Source organism: Peromyscus eremicus, chromosome X, assembly GCF_949786415.1.
Source record: "Peromyscus eremicus chromosome X, PerEre_H2_v1, whole genome shotgun sequence".
NCBI classification, from domain to species: Eukaryota; Metazoa; Chordata; class Mammalia; order Rodentia; family Cricetidae; genus Peromyscus; species Peromyscus eremicus.
In genome coordinates this window covers 7372109-7397090 of record NC_081439.1, presented here as the reverse complement: position 1 = coordinate 7397090, position 24982 = coordinate 7372109, and the positions used below count along the sequence as shown (strand labels likewise).

Here is a 24982-nt window from a genome sequence, read left to right as displayed (position 1 = left end):
TTCCACGGTACTATTATAACCTGAGGGGTTTCCCAAACATTTACATAAAATCTACATCTATATAAAACCATTCATAATCTTCAAGGGGTGAAGAATAACAAATTAATAGTGTTATAATTTAGGCCATCTGAAAATACTCAAGAAGCCTTGTAGCTGGTGGGAGTCACATGACTAGAGACCATTATCCAGTTAGCCACTTACAGAACAGACTTCATTCGGCACCCCAGATCAAGTAAGCACCAATCATTCCCTCTGCATCTCTGCAGCCCAGTGCTGCTGCCCCACAGCATTTCCTTCCAGAGGGGAGACCTCCACCATCGAATGCTGGGTCTTTTTCAGAAAGGTCTGAACTACAATGGCTCCCTGTGAGGGCCATTATCATTGTGCCTTTTCACTGTTTGAGGCAGAGGATATGAAGAGTGGCAAGAAAACTAACTAGGAAAAATAAAGGACAGCAGGCGATCTGCAAACATTTTCTTATAGTAGTGGAGCTTTCATTTATTGCTTTATGATGATTGTTCAACTCTAGATCCAGTGTTAACCCAGCTGCAGTTTCCAGTGAACTAAAATCACACTTAAAATTTTAAAGTCTTATTATCATTGTTAGTTTTAACATTTTGAAGCAGTGTCTGATTATGTAGTCCAGGCTGGCCTGAAACTCATGAACCTCCTGCCTCAGTTTGTTTCAGTGGCGGGATTATAGATGTATATCATGTTATATTTTCTGTCAAAATATTTACGTTTGAGAAAACGAAGCTTAGATTCATAATGTAACCATACCTCTGTTATGAATTTTAAAGACAAAACAAATCAAAAATATAGTGTGTCTTCTAGTTGCTAAATTCTGTTTTGATTCCGACTGAAATATTAACTTAAAATGTACTGAAATGGCAACAATTTTTAGAAATAATTTAGCTGTGGCAAACATAATGGCTGACATGAGGATGTGTCTGTAGGGAACAAGGCAGAACAAAGGCATGACCACCAACCCCATCTAGTAGGCTTTTTGGTGGTTTTTTCAAACTTACCTTTAGTTTCCTCCTTGCATTGAATTTCCGCAGTTGTTCCACTGTTTCTGGAAGATGAATTTTGTAGGCATAACGATCCCGCTCCTATAAAAGAAGATTATGATCATATACAACCACTGAAAAAAGTGAAGAAGCTTAACAGAAATTATGAAGGTCAAGTTCTTAAGTGGGAAGTTTAGATTTAACTTTAGGAAATCGGTTATTTTATTCCATATACTGATACACATTCTGAAACAAGGGCTATAAACAGTAAAATTGATGCTAAATAGTATTTCTAGCAAGAATAAAGGACTAAAGTAATAGATTATTGAATTTTTAGACATGTGGCTAAAGTTATAATGGTTGTGAAAGTATGAAGCTGTCTTTTTCTACTTAATTTTTTTTTTAGCTAGCATGCGAAATAACAGATTTCATTATGACATTTTCACACATCCATATATCATTGCACTGAGGTTGTCTTCATCATGAACTGTCAGGTAAAATGAGCACTAAAAATGAAGTCTATACTGACTTAGCATTCTGCACTGTCCGGAATAACTGGACATCTAACTCAGCCACTTCCCCCATGCAAGGGTCTGCTTCAGCTCTTGCCCAGAAAGAAATCATTTCCTTTGTAGCAGCCTTTTAGAATTCCAAAAGAGCAATTCAGAATTTTATTTTAGAAAAATGAAACTACATTCCTATCTTTCACTCTGCACAAAAGTCAACTCCAAATGGATAAAAGACCTTAATGTGGCCGGGCGGTGGTGGCACATGCCTTTAATCCCAGCACTCGGGAGGCAGAGCCAGGCGGATCTCTGTGAGTTCAAGGCCAGCCTGGGCTACCAAGTGAGTTCCAGGAAAGGCGCAAAGCTACACGGAGAAACCCTGTCTCGAAAAACCAAAAAAAAAAAAAAAAAAAAAAAAAAAAAAGAAAAGACCTTAATGTGCGTGGCAGTGGTGGTGGCACATGCCTTTAATCCCAGCACTCAGGAAAGCAGAGGCAGGAGGATCTCTGTGAGTTCGAGGCCAGCCTGGTCTACAGAATGAGTTCCAGGACAGGCTCCAAAGCTACACAGAGAAATCCTCTCTTGAAAAACCAAAAGACTTTAATGTAAGACCTGAAATTCTGAAACCATTAGAGGAGAAAATAGGGAAAATACTTGAAAATATAGGCATAGGGAAGGTTTTTCTCAATAGGACTCTGGTCACTTAGGAAATAAGGTCAACAACCAACAAATGGGACCTCATGGTATTAAAAGGCTTCTGTACAGCAAAGGAAACTGTCAACTGACTGAAAAGGCAGCCTACAGAATGGGAGACAAATCTTTGCTGGCCAGACACCTGACAGAGAAATAGTATCTGAAATAAATAAAGGATTAACAAGAATTAAGAAACAACAACTCAACAAATGGGCTAATGAAATGAACGGACAGATTCCCAAAGATAAATAAATATGGTAAATAAATATTATGAAAAAATGCTCAACCTCACTCGCCATTTAAGAAATTCAAGCCAGAACTAGCCAGAATGGCAGGCATTAAGCAATTAACAAATGTTGGGTACTATTTACTGAGAGAGTGTTTGAAATAGAGCAAGTAACCAGCACTAAGGAGTGAGAATGTGTGGAAATTCTGATAAAGAGCAAGTAGATGAATACATGCAGTGACGAGACAGTGGAGACAGATCAGATGGGAGGGATGATGAGGATGGGGCAGGCTAGGCTAGCTTTATTATGACAGGGCAGGGACACAGGTGCTTGCTGCCAAGCCTCATGACTTGAGTTTGATCCCCAGAACCCACATGGAAGAAATCGAGAACCCGCTCCAGAAGTATCCTCTGACCCCTCCCCCCAACGTGTGTCATGGCACACCATTCACATACATAAATAAATGTAAAAAAACTTACATATGAAACTCAGTCACTGCATGAATATACACCTAATTTCTCTAAGGAACAGACAGAATGGCTGGCCATGTGACTGGGCTGTTTAACTTTTTAAGAGGTGGTCAAATGTACCCTTTACATTCCCAGTAACAGCATGAGTTCTAGTTGCTCTATATCTTTGTCAACACTAGGTGTGGTTAGTCATTATTAATTTTTTGTTTATATTTATTGAACATGTATGAGTATTTTGCCTGCATGTTTGTATATGCATCATGTGTGTGCAGTGCCTGTGGAGGCCAGGAGATGGCATCAGATTCTCTGGAACTGGAGTTACAGATCACCGTGAGCCACCACGTGAGTGCTGGGAATTGAACCCGAGCCCTCTGGAACAGCAGCCAGTGCTCTTAACTGCTGAGCTCTCTGTCTAGCCCCAGTAATTTTTGTTTTAGCCATTCTAACACAAGTGTACAGGGATTTCACTGTGGCATTATTTAGATTCCCCTAATGACTAATAATGTTGAGGAGCTTTGGCTGTGCTTACCAGGCATCAGTGTATCTTTGTAAAAAAGTCTGCTCAAGTTTTTTTCCCATTTTAGATTAGATTTTATGCTTTCTTATGGAGTTTTGAGAATTTGTTACATTCTTTAGATTAAGACCTTTATCGGATACATAATTTGGAAGGATTTATTCTTAGTTTACAGTTTGTTTTTCATTCTCTTAATACCGTCTCTCAAATAATAGAAGCTTTTAGTTCTGCATACATTTTGCAGGTAGAACAGAACGCTCTGACAGACTGAACATGGGTAGTTCGAGGAAGAGGACACCATTACGCACCACAATTTTGAGCATGAGTAACTGAAGTCTGAGTCCAACTGTATCTTGAAAGATGCATGTCTTGTTTGATACATGGCAACAAATGGGGTTTACAGTTGATTTTGAAAACACTTCCTACCTAATAGCATAAACATATTCCCTACAGTGTTAGGTATTGGCAATAAGGAAAATGAAATGACTGCCTAGCGGTGAGTGGTGAGACAGAGCGAGCACATTTCACCACATGCTTCTGCTGAGTAAAACCCCAGGTAGGTTACCTGATGGAATGGCTAGAAGACTGAAAGCTGGAGAAAGGCAGGTAGACATTCTAGGGATCCAGGCTTGCAGGAGAAACTTAGGCTGATATTGCTGCTATTTTCTTTATCCTATTTTACGTTAGCTTTGATTCCTGACATATGCTAGCCTAGGTATAAGGCTGCAGCCCAAAAAGTCAAAGGACAAATGACACTGACCAAATGATCCCTGAGAAAAGCCCATGGAGAAGAGGATATCTGTACAGGACAGAACCTTGGGGCTGTTTCACAGCCTGGCTCTGTCTTCCTTTCATACTAGGAAGTTTACTACAACTGTGACCCTGAACTCTGTCTGTACTTAATCCTACAGTTGTTGGGATGGATATTCATTGCAAGTATCATTAATTAGATATATAAAGATATTAAACAGGTGCAAGTCAACAACTATAAGGCATTCATATGTTACTTGGTTTAATACTCAGATTCTTTGTCCACATAGAATAAATAAGAAAGACCATTTTTTTTAACCAAAGAAATAATTCTTTTGCTCTTATTTTTGACTCAAAATAATGATATTTTTGACTTTGGACACCCTTTATTACAAGAATTTTCATCATTCTTTTCTTTACTTTTACTTATTGAGGGCATTTTCATTAAGCCTTGGCTTACATTTTAGTCATCCTAAACCAACATAACTTACATCCACTGTAATGAGACACATATATACATGAACAAGGGCTAAATGTAAGATAAAGTTGTTCCTTCCAGATAGATAAGCTCCTCACTAATGGACTTCTTTATCTCCAGATGACACATAAGCTATGAGAATAACCAGTAGTTCAAACATGGCAAGTTACTCTGAGTTTAGCTTTCCAGATTTTTCCTTTTATGTTAATGACATTTTAAAACATTTCAGAGCCAGAAATCCATTTTGTATGGAGCTCAGACTACTTAAGATGAGAACTATAATCATTGGTAGAGACAAGAATTTCCAGAAAGAAATATGTTATTAACCAAGATAAGCTTTGATAATGAAAGTCACTGTAACTGTATAATGCTAAGACATTTTTTAAACCTTCTTAAAAATGACTTAAACAGCTGCTATTGTCCTTATTTGGCATTAAAAGTAACTTCTAAATGACAAAAGAGAAGCAAAGAAAGAGTAGGAATCTTCTAAGGTGTTCATTTGATATCAGGAAGAGAAAATACTAAGAAACTCAAAAAATATTAAAGAATTGATTCTTTGCTGGGAAAATCGGAAATATTAGTATTAAAATATCAAAAGGTTGAATACATATTTCAAAAGTAATATTCTTTTTAATGTTACTGGGACTATACTCGGGATTTTATGCATGCTAGGAAAGTGCTCTATTGTTGAATAATAACCCTCAGTGAAGAAGTAATATTTCCAAGGAGAATCAAGATTCACTGAAATGCCAAAATTGCCTATAATATTATTCCATGTCATCATCACTAGGAATACATATTAACCAATATTTTTATATATCTTAGTATCTTGCATAAGCTCGGAGGAAGCAGCATGGTACAATAGTAGCCAGGGAAGATTTTACCAAGCAACTGGTATCTAACTAAGGATCTGAAGATGGTGAGGGAACAAACCCCAAAGTGACCTAGAGGAAGAATATTCTAGGCAAAGGGTATGACTAATACAGGAGAGTTGAGGCAACGATGTATCTGTGGTCTGAGGATCAGCAAGGAGGCCAGAATGATAGAAACCGAGGCTCAGGAGACTAGGACAGGGTAAAATCAGAAAGGTATCAGGAAACCCAGTTAGATAGCAGGTCACGGAAGAATACTTCAGGAGAGAGGCCTAGATTCAGGCCTCATCATGTACACACACTTAAAGGCAGTAAAACTCAACGAGGTCTTCCAGGTATAGAGTGAGATGCAGAAGAAGACGAGGAGCAAGGATGGAGGCCAGTCAGTGGCACAGCTACGTGATATGGTAGGTAAGGAAACGAGGACAAATCAGCAAGATCTGAGGAGAAACAGCCAGACAAGCAGAAGGGAAACAGAGGGCAGATATCCTGGGAGCCAAGGGAAGAAAAGTTTCAGGAGATGGAACTTTGTCAACAGACCAATAAGGTCTGGCCCTGGGATTTGACCACTAGACTTAGCAATGTGAAGGTTAGTAGTGACTAGACAAGAGCTGTTTTTCTTTTGAGTTTTTGAGATTCTGAGGTTCAAACTAAGGGCCTTGCCCACGCTAGGCAAGTACTCTACTGAGCCATACCCATTGCCAATAAGAGCTGTTTTAGTGGGGTTGGCAGCATTGAGATCCTGACTGGTATGAGTTCAAGAGAAAGGTATGGCAGAAATTGGAGAAATGGGTACATGTAATTCTTATTAGTTTTGCAATTGAGTGAACCAAGGATTGGGGGCAGAAGCTGGAAGAGTTTGTAGGCGCAAGAGAAGGCAGATATGCATGCATACACGTAAATGTAAACAATATAAACAAATCATAACACATTAGACCCCAAAGGTCCAGAAACCTGATAATGTGGGAAAGAAGGAAGTGGCTGGAGCAATGCCATCTAATTAGTGAAAGGGACAGGATACAGAACATGAACGATGGGTTGTGGTAGGCTGAACTAAATAAAGTCTTGCTTCTAGCAGTGACAACGTCTGTGACTGAGGGCAAAATTCTGAACCTCTCTGAGGATGTATTCTTCCTTATAAAGCAAGAATTTCCTTAATCCAGAAAAATTGGATACGAAAATGCTTAAAATGTGTATTTCCCCTAAAACAGTAAATCTATACCCAGTGCCTACTGAAAACCAGTGAAGTCCTACAGAGTACAGAGTTGCACCCACAATAAAGATAATATAAGATAACACGGTTACTTCAGCTGTTCCTTTTCATCTTTGGTACATGTGTTGCCAGACAACAGCCCGTCTTCACTCACAGATTCGGTCTTAACCTGCTTTTGTGCCCTGTCCAACAGCTGAATATCTTACATGTCTCTGACAGGGTGCAAGGCAGAAAGCAAGATGGACAAAACTGAAGGAAAGGCTGAGAACAAGCCAAGAGTGAAAAGGTCCATCTTCCAGGGTGGTGCACTGTGGCTGCCGCTAGCCTTTAAGTACAGAGTGGATGGTGACCCGGGAGTGCAGGTACCTTAAGCCATGGGTGATTCAGCGCCTCATAAACAGTGATCCTTTCAGCGGGATCCAGCATCAGCATGCGGCGTACTAGGTCTTTGGCACTTTCAGAGATATGGCTCCACTGCCTTGGATTCATCTGAGGAGGAAACAAGGAAAGCTCCACAGTTATCTTCAAGAAGTCAATGCTTACCATTATTTAATATTCTATAATCTAAGCTATTTCAATGTAACAGTCTCAGAGCAAATAACAGATTGGAAGACCTGTTTTCTGAGGAAGAAGAAAGCATATGCAATGCTTTGTGATTTTTTTCTCTTCATTATATGAGGGTTTGTATCAGCAATTATTCTGCTGGTGCTGCTACATTGTAATATTTTCAATATTTTAAAAGGTAGAATGCCCACGATTCTGGTTTCTAGTTTTTGATTTTGATCTAAAAAGGGTCGAATACATTGATCTACAAAGTACTGAAATAAATTTGAAATGAAAAAAATTAAAGAAAGATTCTTTTTTGGAGATAAGGTTTCCTTAAGCCCAGGATGGACCAGAACTCACTCTGTAGCCTGGGCTGACCTTGAACTTCTAGTTGCTTCTGCCGTAGGCTCTTGAGTACAGGCATTACAGATCTGTCCCACCACACACAGCTAAATAAAGTTTTAAAAGCGATGTCTGCAAATACTGGGATCAGGTGCTGAGTGTGGTATTCACCACTACAATCTTAGCAACTGGGAGGCTAAGGCAAGGGAATTGTGAGTTTGAGGTCAGCCTAGGTTGGATTGAAATTCTGAGTGAGTGAGAGAGAGAGGGGGGGGGAGAAGAAAAGAAAGATGCGTACATAAGCCCTACAACAAAATTGGGAACAACATTAATTGTGAAGCTATGAAGATTCATTAATTGGATATTATGATCACAGTATTCAAAATCTAAGGAAAAATACTATCATCATAACCCTGTAAAATAGCCAATTCCACTAGTATACTCTATTCAGTGAAGTCACTTCTTTCTTTTAGAGATGAGACAACCAATTCATGTGGTAAAATTGAATAAAACCAAACAGTAAGAATTACGAGTTTTCTAAAAGTCTTCTGATAATGGCTGTGAACCTTTGAAGCAAAAACTGGAAGGCTCCTGGGGAAGGGGATATGTCTAAGCCCAGAAATGAGAAAAACATTCAAGGATCGTGCTCAGAGCTTGGAGTTGGGAAGGGAAGTGGGAACAGGAGGTAGTGACGGAGGTGGATTTTATTCCCAGTTCAACACCAGGAAGTTGCCTGATAGAATGACCATATGGAAGCTGCTTGATGCCAGGTGCTTCATGTAGTATTGCAGCTTTTGTAACTGTTGCTGTTGTTTTTCAGTGTGGGAGACAGAACCCTGGTCCTCACACATGCAAGGCCAAGTGCTCTGCTAAGGAGCTACATCTCTGGCTCAGTGTGCTGGCCTTAACCAGCAGAGATCTACGGCACCTCTTAAGAGAAAATGATGGAGAATGAATACAGTGATTTAAAGCCAAATGAAATCACAGTACTTGCAACATAGCATAAAGGAATCATTCCAATTTGGCCAAGGGCTAGCAATAGACACCAAGCTTTGGCTCAGATGAGGCTTTGAACTTACAGATGGGGAGGGAAAAGCATCTTCATGCTAGGGAGAGCTCTTATAATTGGAGGATGTTCTACATTCCTCTTCTTAGAGGCAAAATTACAAAAGCAACCACTTTCATTTATTGAATTTTGTGACATAACTGGCATAAGACTGCCTCAATATTGTCATCCTATTGGAATTGTGGTCAATGGACATGTTTGAAAGTGGTGACTAATTAGGCAGGACCTAGATGGTTATGCTCCCTTGCCTTCTTTTTTTTTTTTCAACTTGACACAAGCTAGAGTTATTTGGGAAGGGGAAGCTCAATTGAGAAAATGCCTCCATCAGATTAGCTGTAGGTAAGTCTGTAGGGATTTTCTTGATTAATGATTGATGTGGGAGGGGAGGGCCCAGGCCACATCCCGTGGTCCTGAATTGTATAAAAAAGCAGACTGAGCAAGCCACGTGACACAAACCCATAAGCAACACTCCTCCATGGTGTCTGCTTCACTTCCTGCCTCCAAGTTCCTGTGTTGGCTTCCCCCCATTGATGGACTGTAACCTGTAAGGCAAATAAACCCTTTCCCCCACAATTTGCTGATGGTCATGGTATTTCATCACAGTAGTCAAAAACTAAGACACCCTTCTTCCCTATCTTGGGGCTCATGTGATCTTCAAAATCTGATTTTTTTTTTCTTGGCAAATGAAAAGATCTGAAAGTAGTGGCTATGAATTTTAAAGAAATGGTTTGGAATGGTAATTCCCTGCTCTTTTTATGAGGACATCCAGCACTGACAACACAGTCCTTCAGCTGGCAAAATTAGATAAAACTGAGTTATCGGGGCAAAACAACTGGGTTAGAAAACAGGCATTGCTTTGAAATGCTAGCATGTATTCCAGTTAATAGTATTCTCTGACATCTACCTTAAAAGAGCAAGCAAGGGGAGAGTGATGGCATGTGGGGAGAAGGACAAATCCTAAGTGTTTTCTCTCCTACACAGAAGCTAGATTTAAAACATAGACACGCCAGGAAAGCAGAAGGGGGGCTATTAGGAGGAAGGGGACCAGAAGGAGGGAGGAGGAGGGACAAGGATGGGTAATGGAGGAGCAAATGTGAGCAAATTATACATTATATATGTACAAAAATCTCATACGGAAACCCACTGTTTTGTATACTAGCAAAAATTTAATAAGAAAATAGAAAAAAGGATCAAGCAAGTCAGCAAATGAGAATGAGGTCTAAGCCCAATCACTTAAGAGCAGCAGGAACAGCTCCCAACTGAGCTATACTACACTTAGAAGATGTCATCGAGCTTTTCTGACAGATGTCCAAGATCAGGGTTTTACTGCTTCTTTTGCTAAGTACCATCAGGGTGTCAAAGTGATTTTTGTTTTTGAGATGTTTTGGAATAACCTAAAAGTCTGTGAGATGCAGAATAAGATTGCAATGTATTACTTATTGAAGCTGAGGGCTCTCCCTATCCTTGTGTGACTGATTATTTCCATTATTTCCATACCAAAGAAGCAGCAGTGCATATTGATAGAATCGTATCACAGTATGTAAAAAAAATAATGACAAGGTCCATGAAGTTCACAGAGGTGGCAGAAATGGACCTATACTTTAAACTGCTGGTGAAAACCTGGGCCTTTTGTAAAGGAACCCTTGAAGACAAACAAGAAGTGAGATTAGCCAAATAAGTGGGAAATACACTGTAAGGTATTTAAAGCATTGAATACTTATTTCTATGCCTTGATACAGAAATTATGGTATAGCTGCTACCTTATCACTTCCTTTAATATTGCCACCATTCGCTAGGAATAAGAAACTTTAAAATAACTTAATTTTTGGACAGTATAAAAAGTACAAATTCCTTACCAAGGCATAAAAATAAGTATTCATGCTTTAAAAATAGACAAAGTCAAATACCAGACACTGTTGGAATGAAGCACATTGCCTTGGAAACGAGGAAGTTAGCAACTGAACAAATACAAAGGAAGAATTCTATTATTAGCAAATGCTTATAACTCAAAAAGGCAGGTGGGAGATTTTATTATATGGTAAGTATGCCATCAGCTGCTGAGAAGATTTAGTGAAGTGCCCAGGGCAGTTCTGGGTGCATATGAAGTGCTATGTCTCAGATGCTATCATTGCTGTTATTCTTATTAACCTGGTACTTGCCTTTGTTTATTTCTTTTTGGTGTTTTTGAGACAGAGCCTAATATAGCCTTGGCTAGTCTGGAGCTTTCTATGTAGACGAGGCTAGCCTCAAACTCATAGAGGTCCTCTTGCCTCAGACTCCCAAGTGCTGGGTTAAAGGCATCACCACCATGCCTGGCCCTTGGTGTATTTTCTACTGAGTTTCTTCTATAATTTCATTTGATTTGGTAACATTCAACCAGAAAGCCCAGTCTATGTATTTCTGACAATTGCTTACAATCTCCAAGGATAGGAGAGCAACAACTAATAAGCAACCTCCTAGAGTATTCTGTTACCTTGAAAGTAGTACTTTATTTACTAGTGGTTAATTGACTCTAAGAGAAGCAGAAAAAGATGTATGTACAACTTCTTTCTGTTTCAGAAGGATACTGTTTGCTCTTAGGAGCTGACAGTGCACAGTCAAACAAACGAAATTATTCGCCATTTTCACCTCCATGTGCTTTAATTATAGTTTGAAGGATGAGGTTTCGACTCTGAAACTACTTTTCCACATTATGGGCTAGAAAGATGGCTCAGCAGTTAGGAGTGAGGATTGCTGTTGCCGAGAACCTGCACTCAATTCCCAGCCTCCACACAAGGCTCCTAACAGCCACCTGCAGCTCCAGTGGCTGAGATCTGATGTCTCTGGCCTCCACTGGCACTTGCTCTCTGGTGCACATACCCCCCGCCCCCCAAACTCATACATACACATAACTAAAAATCAAACAAATCTTTAAAAATTATAACATTACCGACAAAATGAAAAGAAAATGTTAGTGGCCTCAGTTTGGGAGTATAGTGTTACATAAACTTGTATTTGGTCTTATGTTACCAGGCATGGCACAAAATGAAGCAATTGATTCAGCTGAATAGAAAATACAAGCTTCAGTGACAATGGGAAAAATTCCTCAACATTAAGTGCCTTGACCAGAGACATACATACGCTCACAGTTTCAGATCCTACCAGCTACATGTGTTGGAATATGGCTAGAAACATAGGAAGAATTGGGACGGTGAAGGGGCTTTCAGCTTACTTACTTCTGAGACTCCTTAGGTCTTTTTTGATCTAGCCCTCCACAACGTCAATAATAGCATTATTTTTTTAAATAATGGAAGCAGTAATCTGGTAGTTACAAGGCAATGATAACATTTGAGGCTTTCAATGCATAGTAGCTACAGAATGTGAATGTTTAAGTCATATCAAAATGCCTCTAAACTGGGGCTGAAGAGATGGCTTAGCTCTTCTGGAGGACCTGAGTTTGGGTCCCAGCATCCACACTGGTGGCTCATCACTGCCTGTAACTCTAGCTCCAGGGAATTCAACACCTCTCTGGCCTCTGCAGGCACCTGCATTCACATGCAGACACATACACGAAATTAAAGTAATAAAAAGAAATTCTTTAGAGAAAATACCTCTGAATTGTTATCATGAAACATGGTTGTGATGTTACATGTCAGTTTACTCTGTAATATAAAGACATTTTTCTGCTATATTGGTGGAAATTTAAAACTAGGATAAGAAATGATTTAAAGTACCTGAGTGAAATTTCCATTTGAATGTTATAAATTAAGAAAAAAGCTTTAGGAATAAAGGCCTTTTCTTAACTATATAAAAAAGGCCCATAGAAGTCTGCTTCTCATTGAGTTCAACTCATGGTGACTCAAACTTATCCAGACCCCACTGTGCTCCACAAGACTACTGGGTCCCTGATGTCAACACAGATCTTTGCTATGGTGGGGTGGGTACCTAGGTGACAGGTGGTGAGCAAAGACACACAGTAGCTTCAAAACAACACCTTTTGGAGTCTTTTAAATCTGAATGGAAAATAAAAACCACAATCCATACCTTATATTTTCCTTTAATAATGCCTTCAAACAATCTTTCCTTGGTTCCGTAGAAAGGCAAACAGCCACTGAGCAGGATGAAAAGGATCACGCCACAGCCCCAGACATCGACAGGCTTTCCGTAAGGCTCTCTCTTGACTACTTCTGGGGCCATAAAGTGAGGTGTTCCAACGCGTCCTAGATTTAAAACAACAACATTATGGAAAACTGGTTTTATAAAATGAAGTTTTTTTTCCTACTGGAAACCTGAAAATAAAAAAGCAATATCGGACGGGCGATGGCCCAGCACTTGGGAGGCAGAGGCCGGGGGGTCTCTGAATTCAAGGGCAGCCTGGTCTACAAAGCGAGTCCCAGGATAGCCAGGGCTATAAGAGAAGCCCAGTCCCTAAACAAACAAACAAACAAACAAACAAACAAACAACAACAAAAACCAATATCAGTCTGAATGAAAAATTTACCAATATCAATGTTTTTCTACCACTTTTTTCCCCTTATAAAAGGAATTCATGGAAGGAAAAAATAGTTTATCTGACCACTTTTTGAAAACACTGGTCTAGAACAGGACCCTGGTATTCTTCTCTGAATTCTGCATGTTATAAGTAGGTCTTTTATTTCTTGCTTCTTCAAGGAGTTTAAACGTTCTAATTTAGAGTGGGGGCAGGGGAAGAGTGAGTTGACTAAGCCTGCACCTGTTGGGGAAGAGGTGGAAGGCTCACTTGGATAGGGTCAGGGTCAGGGTCAGGGTCAGGGTATAAGTGAGCAAAAATTTGATGGCAAAACGGTTACTTTTAATTTATTAGGTTGATTGTAGCAGTTCTCAATGGCTACTGGAATGGGAATTAGCTCACTCCTAATGTTAACATTTGAAGAGAATTGAGAGCAAACAGACAGCGTACACTAAAGCAAAATCAGGAACTCCCTCCCATGCAATCCTCTTGTGTTTGTTGTTGTTTTTCGAGACAGGGTTCCTCTGTGTAACGACCTTGGCAGCCCTGGAACTCTTTTTTTTTTTGGGGGGGGGGGTTTCGAGACAGGGTTTCTCTGTGTAGCTTTGGATCCTGTCCTGGAACTCACTCTGTAGCCCAGGCTGGCCTCGTACTCACATAGATCCGCCTGCCTCTGCCTCCCGAGTGCTGGGATTAAAGGCGTGCGCCACCACTGCCTGTCCTAGAACTCTCTTTGTAGATCAGACTGGCCTCGAACTCACTGAGATCTGCCCGCCTCTGCCTCCCGAGTGCTGAGATCAAAGGTGTACATACCTGGCTCATAGGAGTTGAGTGTCAAAGTACCATCCGACTTTGACTCTCATCTTCTTTAAACAATTTTCCTTTTTCCTCCCTAGCTGCTTGCACATTATAACCATCTTTAAGTGAGTACCCTCCAGACAGTCTTTCCTTTCTGGAGGAGTAAAAGGCTTAAACTCTAGGGAAAGGCCTTCGGGGGCGAGCCACTGCCTACCAGACTTGGCAGCTCTTTTACATTTGGCAGGCCCAGGCCTGCCTTCCTTCCTCTGTCTGTTGGTTTATCCGCCTGGCTCTTCTTATGGCTGAATCCAAGATCATCTTTACTTTGAAGATTGCAAAAGACTTTATCTCACTGTGGTCCAGAGCCTAAGAAATCTGTTAGTCCATCTACAGAGAATATATCGCAAAGGCCTGTTTGGTGGTTATCAAACTCAGCTGGGATGGAGAGGGCTAAGGAGCTCCGCTGCAGATCATTCTGGTTTCCCTTCCATTCCTCATAATGGAAGAGATTAAGCTCAGGGCTCCAACAGGGAAAACACCTTCTCTTAAAAGGTACAACAAAAACTCAGTACCGACTACAAGGATCTGACGAGAGAAACAGTTTTTATTTCTGGATCGTCTGATTTGCTTTCTCAAGCAGCATAAAGGAGCTGAAGTATTGGGAGCTGAACTTTCTGGTTCATTGGCAGCTTCCATAAGGCAGGGTCCCAGGATAATAAACATTGTTCTGATGGACAGGGCAGAAGCTGGCAGAAGTAGGGAAAAGCAGGGCTGAGAGCTCCCAGGACCCGTCCGGTACCTGCTGAAAAGTTCACATGGTACTTTGACACTCAACTGCTACGACTTCAGGTAGAGTGACTCAGTGTGTGTGTGTGGGGGGCTTTTTGTAGGGAATAATCCAAAGCACCACAGTCTAAGTCCAGCCATCTATCTGGACTGAAGACTGCCGCCTGCACTATGGAGGAATTAGTGCTCTTTCTTTGGGAGGAGTTTGCTCAGAGATAGCAGAGACTTTTCAATTTCAAGTACATTAGTATGAAAACTTCACCAAACTCCTTGCCTTTGCTACTAATTTTCATTTTTTTTTGTGACCACTTGACTTTTATCACAAAATTCTAAGAACAGGAAACCAATTACCAAACCAAACATAGAACTCTTTATGAAATACCTCAGATATTTACATAATATTTAAGTGCTAATTTTAATGCAATAATAAAACCCTCCCTCAAACTTCAGGGAGGGAGCTGTTCGGGGTAGTTATGCTTTCAATACTTTAGGATTTGAGTCTTCATAACACAGCCTTTTACCTTATCCCTTCTGTAGGCGTTTTACAATTTCCTGACTCCTTTTTTGCATAGGGTGTCACATCATTCAACCTTTCCGTGGTGACTTGCAGTTGTCATCCTGGCTCTCAACAACAGATGACACTCCCAGGACCCTCACAGGTATGTAAGGATGGCTCTCTGTGATCCAATGGCCTTGCTTTGCTGTCACCTTGTCACCTTTCCTACACTTTTTGTCACCAGGCTTTCATTTGCTTTCCTCTTACCATGCTTTCTCCAGGCTTGGCAACTCTTCATTTGTTCCTTATAATCTGCTACTGACCAGAAAATGACTAGCCACCAGTTTTTCTTTTCAACATTTCCAAAGTGCTAGTCAGGTCCTCAGCACCATGGTACGTACAGCAGATATATAGAGGGATGAGCCATGGCTCTCCTACCCCTTACAAATCTCTTGTCTTTCCTGTTATTACATGTCCTTGATCAAATTTTGTAACCCAGATAGTTCTGGTTAGAGGGAAGAGGAGGAATGACAGTTACAATACGCTTTCTTTTTTTTATATAATTTAATTTAATTTTACATATCAGCCACGGATTCCCTTGTTCTCCCCCCTCCCGCCCCCACTTCCCCCCAGCACACCCCACATTCCCATCTCCTCCAGGGCAAAGACTCCCCTGAGGATTGAGTTCAACCTGGTAGATTCAGTCCAGGCAGGTCCAGTCTCCTCCTCCGGGGCTGAGCCAAGTGTCCCTGTATAAGCCCCAGGTTCCAAACAGCCAATTCATGCACTGAATACAGGACCCGGTCCCACTGCCTGGGGGCCTCCCAAACAGATCAAGCTAATCAACTGTCTCACTTATCCAGAGGGCCTGATCCAGTTGGGGGCTCCTCAGCTATTGGTTTATAGTTCATGTGTTTCCATTCGTTTGGCTATTTGTCCCTGTGCTTTTTCCAATCTTGGTCTCAACAATTCTCGCTCATACAAACCCTCCTCTAAGGCAATAATTGTTCGCTTAGTCTTCAAGCAAAAGACTAAACCTGACAGATAAAATGACAAAAGGCATTCTAGACAGATGGAATGGCAGGTGCAAATTATGAGGGGACACAAATTTATACAATTTTATGAAAGCCAGGAAGAAGTCTTCCTCCTGTGTGTGCATTTAGTTCTCAACAGAAAGGACTATGAATGGGTTTAAGGATAAATGGTTTTACTATATTGTAATTATTTTCTAGGTTGTATTCAGGGTAAGTGGATTCTCTAAACAGTTGAGTGTTAGATGGGGGAAATGTAATGGAGTTAAGTGGTTTTATTATGTAGAACATGTAAAGGAGATATTACTTTCTATTTGGAAGCCCAGGTAATTAAATATTCCAATCTACAGGAAAAAAAGCTTTCTGTTCCAAAATTGATAAACATTAGCAACATTTCAAAACGTACTTTAAACAACAGGAAAGCTTTTTTCCCCCTAAGGGAAATCATGTATCCCTTTATCTATTCATAATGTGTTTTTAAAGTCATTGCAATATTTAAAATAGTTACTTCAAGAATATATAGAAAGGTTCATTAAGAAATGACAATATTTTGACTACTAGAAGTATTTTAGGACTGGAGATGCAGCTCAGCAGAGTGCCTGCTTAGTATGTACAAGCCCTGAGTTCCACCCCCAGCACCATATTCAAATTTGGTGTGATGGTACATATCTGTAATCCTAGTGCTCAGGAGGTGGAGTCCGGAGGATCACAAGTTTAAGGTCTTCCTCAATTCCTTATCAAGTTGGAGGCCAGCCTGGGCCACATGAAATCCTGTCTCAAAAGAAAGTTTTAAAAAAGGATTTGAGGCCGGGTGGTGGTGGCGCACGCCTTTAATCCCAGCACTCAGGAGGCAGAGTCAGGCGGATCTCTGTGAGTTCGAGGCCGGCCTGGGCTACCAAGTGAGTTCCAGGAACGGTGCAAAGCTACACAGAGAAACCCTGTCTCGAAAAACCAAAAAAAAAAAAAAAAAAAAAAAAAAAAGGATTTGAATTCTAGAGCATAGAGAATAGTAATTTTTGAATAATGGACATGCTGTGAGTTCAAAACTAGGTGAAAAATAAAAATTAGGGGGAGGGTTCAGAGACTTCAGGAAAATGGCTGAACATGGAGGCAAACTTAATGAATCTCCCCCCCCCCCCCGCGCCGTCAAGATTTGTGAAATAACAGAGTCCATGCCACAATGAATATGAACAGAATGCAGATCCGAAGTAACAGACACAAAGTCCTTAAGTATATAACATATAAAAGGAATTTGACTCATTTTCTCTCATTCTCATGTTACTGGAAATGTTTAGCTGGAAAAGTATGTAAGATCAGAAGAACTTAACACAATTTAATTTCAGAGAGGAGTGTGATAGAGAGTGATTCTTAAAATACAACTATAATTGATGCTCATTTTTTTTTTTTTGAGAAGATAGTCCATGTCGTTTCTGCTTGAGGCTCTACTCATAATCAAACTGAATGAAATGCCCTGTGTAACAGACAGCTATTTCGATAGTCATGGTTTAGAAAGCGTTTAAATTTATCATAAGCATCTGTTTTGTTTTCTTTTATAAGATAGTGTCTTGCTATGTTGTCTAGGCTGGTCTCAAACTCAAAGCCATCTTCTTCCCTCAGCCTCCCCAGTGCTGGGATTCATGTGTACATCAGCACACTTGGCTTAACAGAAGTATTCGGAAGGGTGGCAAACTGACTTGAAGACTCCGTGCTAAAGGCTGTGCTTCATGTTGTTATTCTTCAGGAGCGCACTGACCATGCTGGCAGGACGGAATGGAGAACTACACAATGTGTGAAACTAAGAGACCGAGGTAAACTCTGGGCAGCATCGTGGGCTGGATTCTGTTGAAAAGAATAACTGAAGACCCCCATACTGGGATCTTAATTAGCATCCACTTCTATACAGCAGTGAAGAAAGTTCCTACTTTGACTTTCTTGTTTTCTACTATGGCACAGGAATTTGAAAATCATGTTTTGCTTTGGTTAATAAGACAACCAGCCTATATTCTTATCTATTTGCTCTTCAGAAATGCACAGGCTGGCAACTTCAGCAGGATTTTTTGATATATAGAAAAAGGAAAATGGTAGGAAATTTAAACTTAGGCATGCTGTGACTCTAGAAGGTAAACTCATGCATACTAGAAATGACTTTATTTGTCCAGTTGAACTTCCAAAGCTTCTATGCTCCAAACGTTAACGTCTTTGTGCACTGTTCTTATATTGTGCTTCCTTGGGGCTTCTTCTCTGTGAATTGTTAGGGACAGTGGAGAAATCTACACAGCACTTTCTGCAGTGCTGGAGATGGAACCCAGTGCCGCATACACACATGCTAGACAAGTGCTCTGCACCAAACTACACCTACAAGCCCAGTATTTTTTTTTTTTTGAAACAGGGTTTCTTAGAGTAGCCCTGGCTGTCCTGGAACTCAATTCGTAGACCAGGCTGGCCACCAACTCAGAGATGTGCCTACCTCTGCCTCCCGAGTGATAGAATTAAAGGCGTGCGCCACCATCTCCCAGCCAGAGTCTATTTTTAAGGGACTAAATTTCTAGTTACGACAGCGGAGTTACTAAGTTGAAGACTATCTGATGGTGCTGGGTAGAATGGGGTGTGAAACGCTCAGCCTGGGTTAGTATCTAGTTTGAAATCTGACACCAACTTAAGAGTAAGCAGGTTTTGAAGGGGAAAATAAATATGTTAAAATGGTCTTACCTCCAGCGACCAGTCCGGATTCTCCTAACTGAATAGCTACTCCAAAGCCCCCAAGCTTAACAGGTGCCGAGTTTTCTTTTGAGGCGAGGAGAACACAGTGGGGCTGAAAAGAAAAAACGGCAATCAAACCCAAAGATAAGAATTAATGGAAAATAATTCAATTTACACAAAACTAAATAATACAATATAGTAATACTTAAAAAAATGTTGGAATTGGGTCAGCAAGATGGCTCAGAGGGTAAAGGTACTTACCCAAGTCTGACAACTTGGGAACCACAAATTAGAGAGAACCAACTCTTACAAATTGTCTTCTGGGCCCCCCATCCCCAATAAAAACTACAAGTATTAAAAAATTAAAAACCTATTATTAAAAAACAAATTTCAGTTAAAAAAAAAAAACAAGCTTCTGAAGCTGGGCAGTAGTGGTACACGCCTTTAATCCCAGCAGTCAGGCAGGTGGATCTCTGAGTTTGAGGCCAGCCTGGTCTTCAGAGCAAGTTCCAGGACAGCCAGAGGTACACAGAGAAACCCTGTCTCAAATAAACAAAGAAACAAACACACAAATAAAGCTTCTAAACTATATAAAATGCTTGAGTTCTTTGCCCTCTTCTCTCTTCTGAATGCTTTCTCTAAAGACTTAGGAATTATTTGTTTCCAAGATTAAGCTATCACTCATAAAGCATGGATGTTCAAGAAATACAGATATATTTTCTTTTTTGTGCAATAGTCTCTCCATTTGATTGAGAGTAGGAACACAAGAATGAGAGAAAAGAGGCCATTGCAGCTGATCAAGCCTGAGAGGATGGTGATGTGGACAGAAAATGACAAGAACTAATCAAACATAGCTATTGTTCTAAAGGTAAAGCTGAGAGGAATTGCTGATGGGTAGAAGTGTGAGAGAAAGAGGCAGGTCAAGCTTGACAAGCAGGTTCTTGCAATTAGCCTTGGAGTGAAAATAAAGATTCCATTTACTGAAAGGGGACTCCTAGGGGAAGAGTTTAAAAGATGGACTATTGAACGCTAGGTCTTATAAAATAGGGTAGGGCAGGGGCTTGGATTAGAGATGTGAATTTGGGGATCAACAGCATGCCAAGATAAGGAAGTTTCTAAGGGAGTGACTACTATTAGAGAAGAGGCTGGAGAGTTGGGTCTTAGTGGGTAAATGGAGAGTAGAAAGAGGAGAAGACTCTGGCAAAGGAATACCGAATGGTCAGACAGTGAAAACCAGGTAAACATCAGAGTTTGCATCTTAAAAGCCAAGTGAAGAAACTTTTTTTTTTTTTTCAAGAAGAAATGCTTAGTAGTGATCAATGTTACTAAGGCCATTTTAAATTGAGAACGGAGAACAGATGATTAGATTTGGCAGTTTAGAAGTCACTGGTACCCATGATCAAAGTGGTATTGGTGGCACAGTGGAGATAAAAATGTCCACTGGACTAGGTTCTTCAGGGAATGGGAAGAGATGAGGTGGAGACAGTATATATAGACAGGTTTCAAGTTTTCTGTGCTAGGAATGCAGCTAGAGGAATAGATGGAACTGAAGAAGTCCTGCCCCTGCTTCAACCTTTTAACATTTGCAATTGTAGGAAAATGAATAAACTTCCACATGCCCACCCATCTTATATGCACAATTACTGACATTCTGTGATCCTCTAAAGCTTTTTAGTACACTTATGTGTTTGTGTGTAATTGTGTGCCATCTCAGAGGAGAACTTGAACAAGTAATTCTTTCCTTTCACTGGGTAGGTTCTGGAGACCACACTCAGCCATCGGGCTTGGAGGCAAGCACCTTTATCAGCTGAGCATCTTGTTGGTCCCTCTTCTGCCATTTTTGCTTTACCTATCCTCATTCGTTAACTTTTTTGCTGAAGTATTCTAAAACCAATCATATAATTTCACCTATTTACCAAGTTCAGTGCTTCCAACAGAGGACTTAAAAATAATTACATTTTTAAATATGAATAATTTATGTAAATCATTTTATAGAAATCATTACCACATCAAAAAGCAACGATTGTAATTATCTTCCTTTAAAAAAAAGATTTTATTTGTGTGTGTGTGTGTGTGTGTGTGTGTGTGTGTGTGTGTGTGTGTGTGTGTGTTTGGGTGTGTGTATACATATGGGTGCAGTGCCTTCAGAGGCTGAGAGGGTATCTGACTCCCTGGAGCTGGAGTTACAGGAAGTGGTGAGCCATTTGACGTGGGTGTTGGGAAGCGATTCCTGGTCCTCTGGAAGAGCACGAAGTTCTCTTAATTGCTGAGCTATGTCTCTAGTCCCTCTAATATTCACACTACATTCAATTTTTCTTGACTATCAAAACAATGCTTTTTAGTTGTGCTTTAGTTTAAAATAAGACCCAAACCCTAGTATTTGGGAGGTGAAGACAGGAAGATCAGGAGTTCAAGGAGGAGCCTCAGCTGCATATTAACAGTGAGTCTGAGGCCACCCTGGGCTCCAGAAGATACTATCTCAAAACAAACAAACACCTAAATTAAATTAAATGGGATCCATGGACCATATATTGCTGTATTATAGAATATATTTCCCCTTCTAGTTTATTCTTTCCCTTCCCCAATTTTCATAGTATTTAATTAAGATACTCAGTAATTTCCCCCATAAAAATCCCCTACAGTCTAGTGGTACCCACAGGGTTTATAATTTATGTTTTGTACTTTGCTGTATTTCATAGAGATTCATAGTTAGATCCAGAATCTCGATTAGAGTCAGGTTCAATTTCAGTTTTATGTACTGATACTTCATGTGGTTTAATTGTTATATCTCATCAGTAAGAACATGTCTGGATGCCCTGCTTTAGTTACAGGATTCAGCTGTAGGTTCAGGTGTTATTTGTCTGACCCATCATGAGATTTACTACCAACTGTTGACTTAATGATGTTAGCAGCCTCATTTCATAGATTCATACTTTGGTATCCTAAAAACTTAGAATCTGTAAAAATACTGAAGTAAAATTTACATAGCATGAAATGTGCACATCATAATATACTTTAGTGGGAAAAGATATTTAAATCTACAGGAGGCTCGCAAGCATATAGTTGATCAGTTATTATTGCTTTACTTTTCCAGTAGACAGAGTTTTAAGTGTGTACTTTATAGAAGGGGAAAAATACAAATTCACTCTTTTTTGACTATAAGGTTTTGACTTCTTTGATTTAGCAAGTAATTTTGGTGCCCAATAACAGTGATACAATTATTCATTTGCTCTGTCTATACCAGAGATTCTCAACCTGTGGGTCATGACCCCCTTGGGGAATCACATATCAGATGTTCTGCAAATCAGATATTTACATCACAATTCATAAAAGTAGCAAAGAAATAATTTTACAGTTGGGGGTCACCACAATGAGGAACTGTATTAAAGGGTCACAGCATTAGGAAAGTTGAGGACCACTGGTCTATACATATAGGTTTTAAAATAATAATACCTACAGAAGCAGCAGCAAGATTAGTAACTATGTATGACTTCTTTGTGATTCTTTTTATCATTAAATTATATAAGTTCAGTCATAATATTTTTTCACTACTGAGCAAAATAAGAGGCTGTAAGTTCATACTGATACAAATAAATCAGGAAACAAACACACAGGGAGGAGAGGAGAGACCTTTCTCTGGCACAGAACTCAGAGATCCTCCTGCCTCTGCCTCCCTAGTGCTGGGATTAAAGGTGTGCACCACCACACTTGGCAGAAATGCCTTTCCGTAAATAAGTAAATAAAATATAATGTTGGAATCAGAAAATCACCATCGGCAGTTTTCATGAACATAATTGATCCAGGTAAGAATCTCCAAGGATGCTAACTAGTTGGGCAAAGTTTGAAGAGTGATAGGATATGTATATATTCTCCAAGTACCTCCCTATAACATACTTACTAATTACAAAAGGGGAATAGTAATATTTCAAGGGAGAGGCCTAGAAGAAACCAGCACAGAGAACATTGCTAATAATGGGACTTGGTCTCTGATATGATGCATTGAGAAGCCAGCGACACTCTCATGGTTTGTCCTTGACAAAGAGTGCAATTAGATCTAATCATGGAGAAAAGCCCAAGAGACAGTCTAGAAAGTAGCAGGCTTATAGCTCTGGATTCAAGGGTTTCAGTGAAACTAAAGAAATATCACAGATAAATGTGATCTTGTTTTTATTTTTGCTCTAAAGGATACTATTAGGGCAACTGATGAAATTTGTAACAAGGATTGTCAAACATATAATGATGTCTTTCAATGTAAATTTCCTGATTTTGATTACTGTACCACACAAATATAGCCTTTTTGTTAAGTCTAAAATTATGCCCCGAACCCCCCATCCTATTTTAAAGGCACCTAAAATAACTTCTCCATGTGGTTATGCTTTCATTTTGTCATGTAATGAGGTTCATTTAGTTTAATTAGATTTGTACAGCTTGGTGTTTTAATTACACAAAACGCGCCTGTACTTCCAAACTCAAAACTGCAAAACAAATAATACTCAGGGAGGTCTAGGTTTTGTCTTCCTTTACTACCCCGCACTATCTCCCTCCTCATTGGTAGGATATAAAAATAAGAAATAAAATACATACAAAATACCTGCATTTCCTGGAATGTGCCCTGAATGTATAGAGGAGCTTCCTTTCTAACTGCTTCTATTTTCTTAGGGAAATGAAAAGCAACTAGCAGGTGAGAGCAGGGGAAGGAAATGGGGTTGCCGGCAGTTTGAGAAGGTTGAAGGTGTGAAACACTATTTTTGAAGGAGGATGAACTAGGGCAGTGACTCCCCAATTTTAGCACCAGCATCACCCAGATTGTTGGGCCTCATCCCCTGATTTCCTGGCTGTTAGGTCTGGATGAGGTTTAGAGTGTACATCTGTTACAAGCTTCTGAATTATTAATGCTACTGGTCTGGAAGTCATCCTTTGAGAATGCCTGGACTAAGGACACTGAGATTCACATTAAGGAGCACTGGCAGTCCAGGGGTCCACTTAAGATTTGATAGCCAATCTGAAGCCAGAGCACTGTGTAGGATTCGTGTGCTTGTACCCAGCAGTCCTCATCTTCACTGGGGAGGTTCAGGCCTGGAGGAGGTGATGAGCTAAACTTCACCAGGGTTGGGTTTCACATAAAGAGGGGATGGTGATAAGCATTAAGTTCAGAATGAACAGGACAGGCTCATATAAAGAACTGGAAGATAATACTCAAATTTGATGGCAACCTTGCTGACTGACATTGAGGAGAAAATGAGGCTACACTATGAGAACACTAAAGTTTACAAACAGGTGTGGGACAACAGACAATACAGAAATAGTGTTTATATTGTATTTTAGGAGATAAAAAGAACTTTATGACTCATTTAGTCATGAAAAATCCTGCCAGGATTTTGAAGAGATATTTGCATATATATGTTTGTTGCAGCAGTATCCAGAATGGCCAATAAGTGGAGACAACCTACATGCCCATTGAAAGATAAGTGAATAAAGCAAATATAGCCAACCAATGGAATATACAACCTTAAGTACGAAGGAAATTACGTTACATGCTATGGCATGGATGAACCTCAAGGATAGTAGGCTAAGTAAAATAAACCAGTCACAAAACGTTTATGTGTATGATTCTACTCAATGTCACAGAATCAAAGTTGCTAATGTTGAGACTAGGGGGAGAGAAAATAAGTACACAGTGGCTTGGAGTTCTAAGTTTGCAACATGATGATGTAAGTAGTACACTTAGCACCACTGAACGATACACTCAAAACTGGTTATGTGGTAAATTCAGTGGTATGTGTCACTTACCACAGTAAGAAAAAAAAATACTGCCAGACAAATACAGTAAACATCTTCTTTCTCAGAGATTCTCAGGGGGAAGTAGGAGTTTTAAAGTATTTTTATTCTAGCAACGTAAAATTGTTGTCTTGTGTATTAGATTCTTAACAAACTAAAAGCTCTGGAGAATATGATGTTCAGAAGAACATGCCCAGAAATACTTAAATGGTAGATGAAGCCCAATGAGTTAAACACT

At 39.9% G+C, this 24982-nt stretch overlaps 1 protein-coding gene across 3 annotated transcripts in view; it reads right to left on the bottom strand.

Annotated features, from left to right (window-relative positions):
- Positions 1-24982, bottom strand: part of Cask (calcium/calmodulin dependent serine protein kinase) — a 338698-nt gene that overhangs the window by 97832 nt on the left and 215884 nt on the right. For all 3 annotated transcript variants that reach the window (XM_059249986.1, XM_059249987.1, XM_059249988.1), the window contains exons 6-9: positions 18976-19078; positions 12711-12886; positions 7100-7222; positions 1029-1112 (exon numbers count right to left, since the gene is read on the bottom strand). In XM_059249986.1, coding sequence (XP_059105969.1) covers positions 1029-1112; positions 7100-7222; positions 12711-12886; positions 18976-19078 — 486 coding nt within the window. The remainder of the gene's footprint in view (positions 1-1028; positions 1113-7099; positions 7223-12710; positions 12887-18975; positions 19079-24982) is intronic.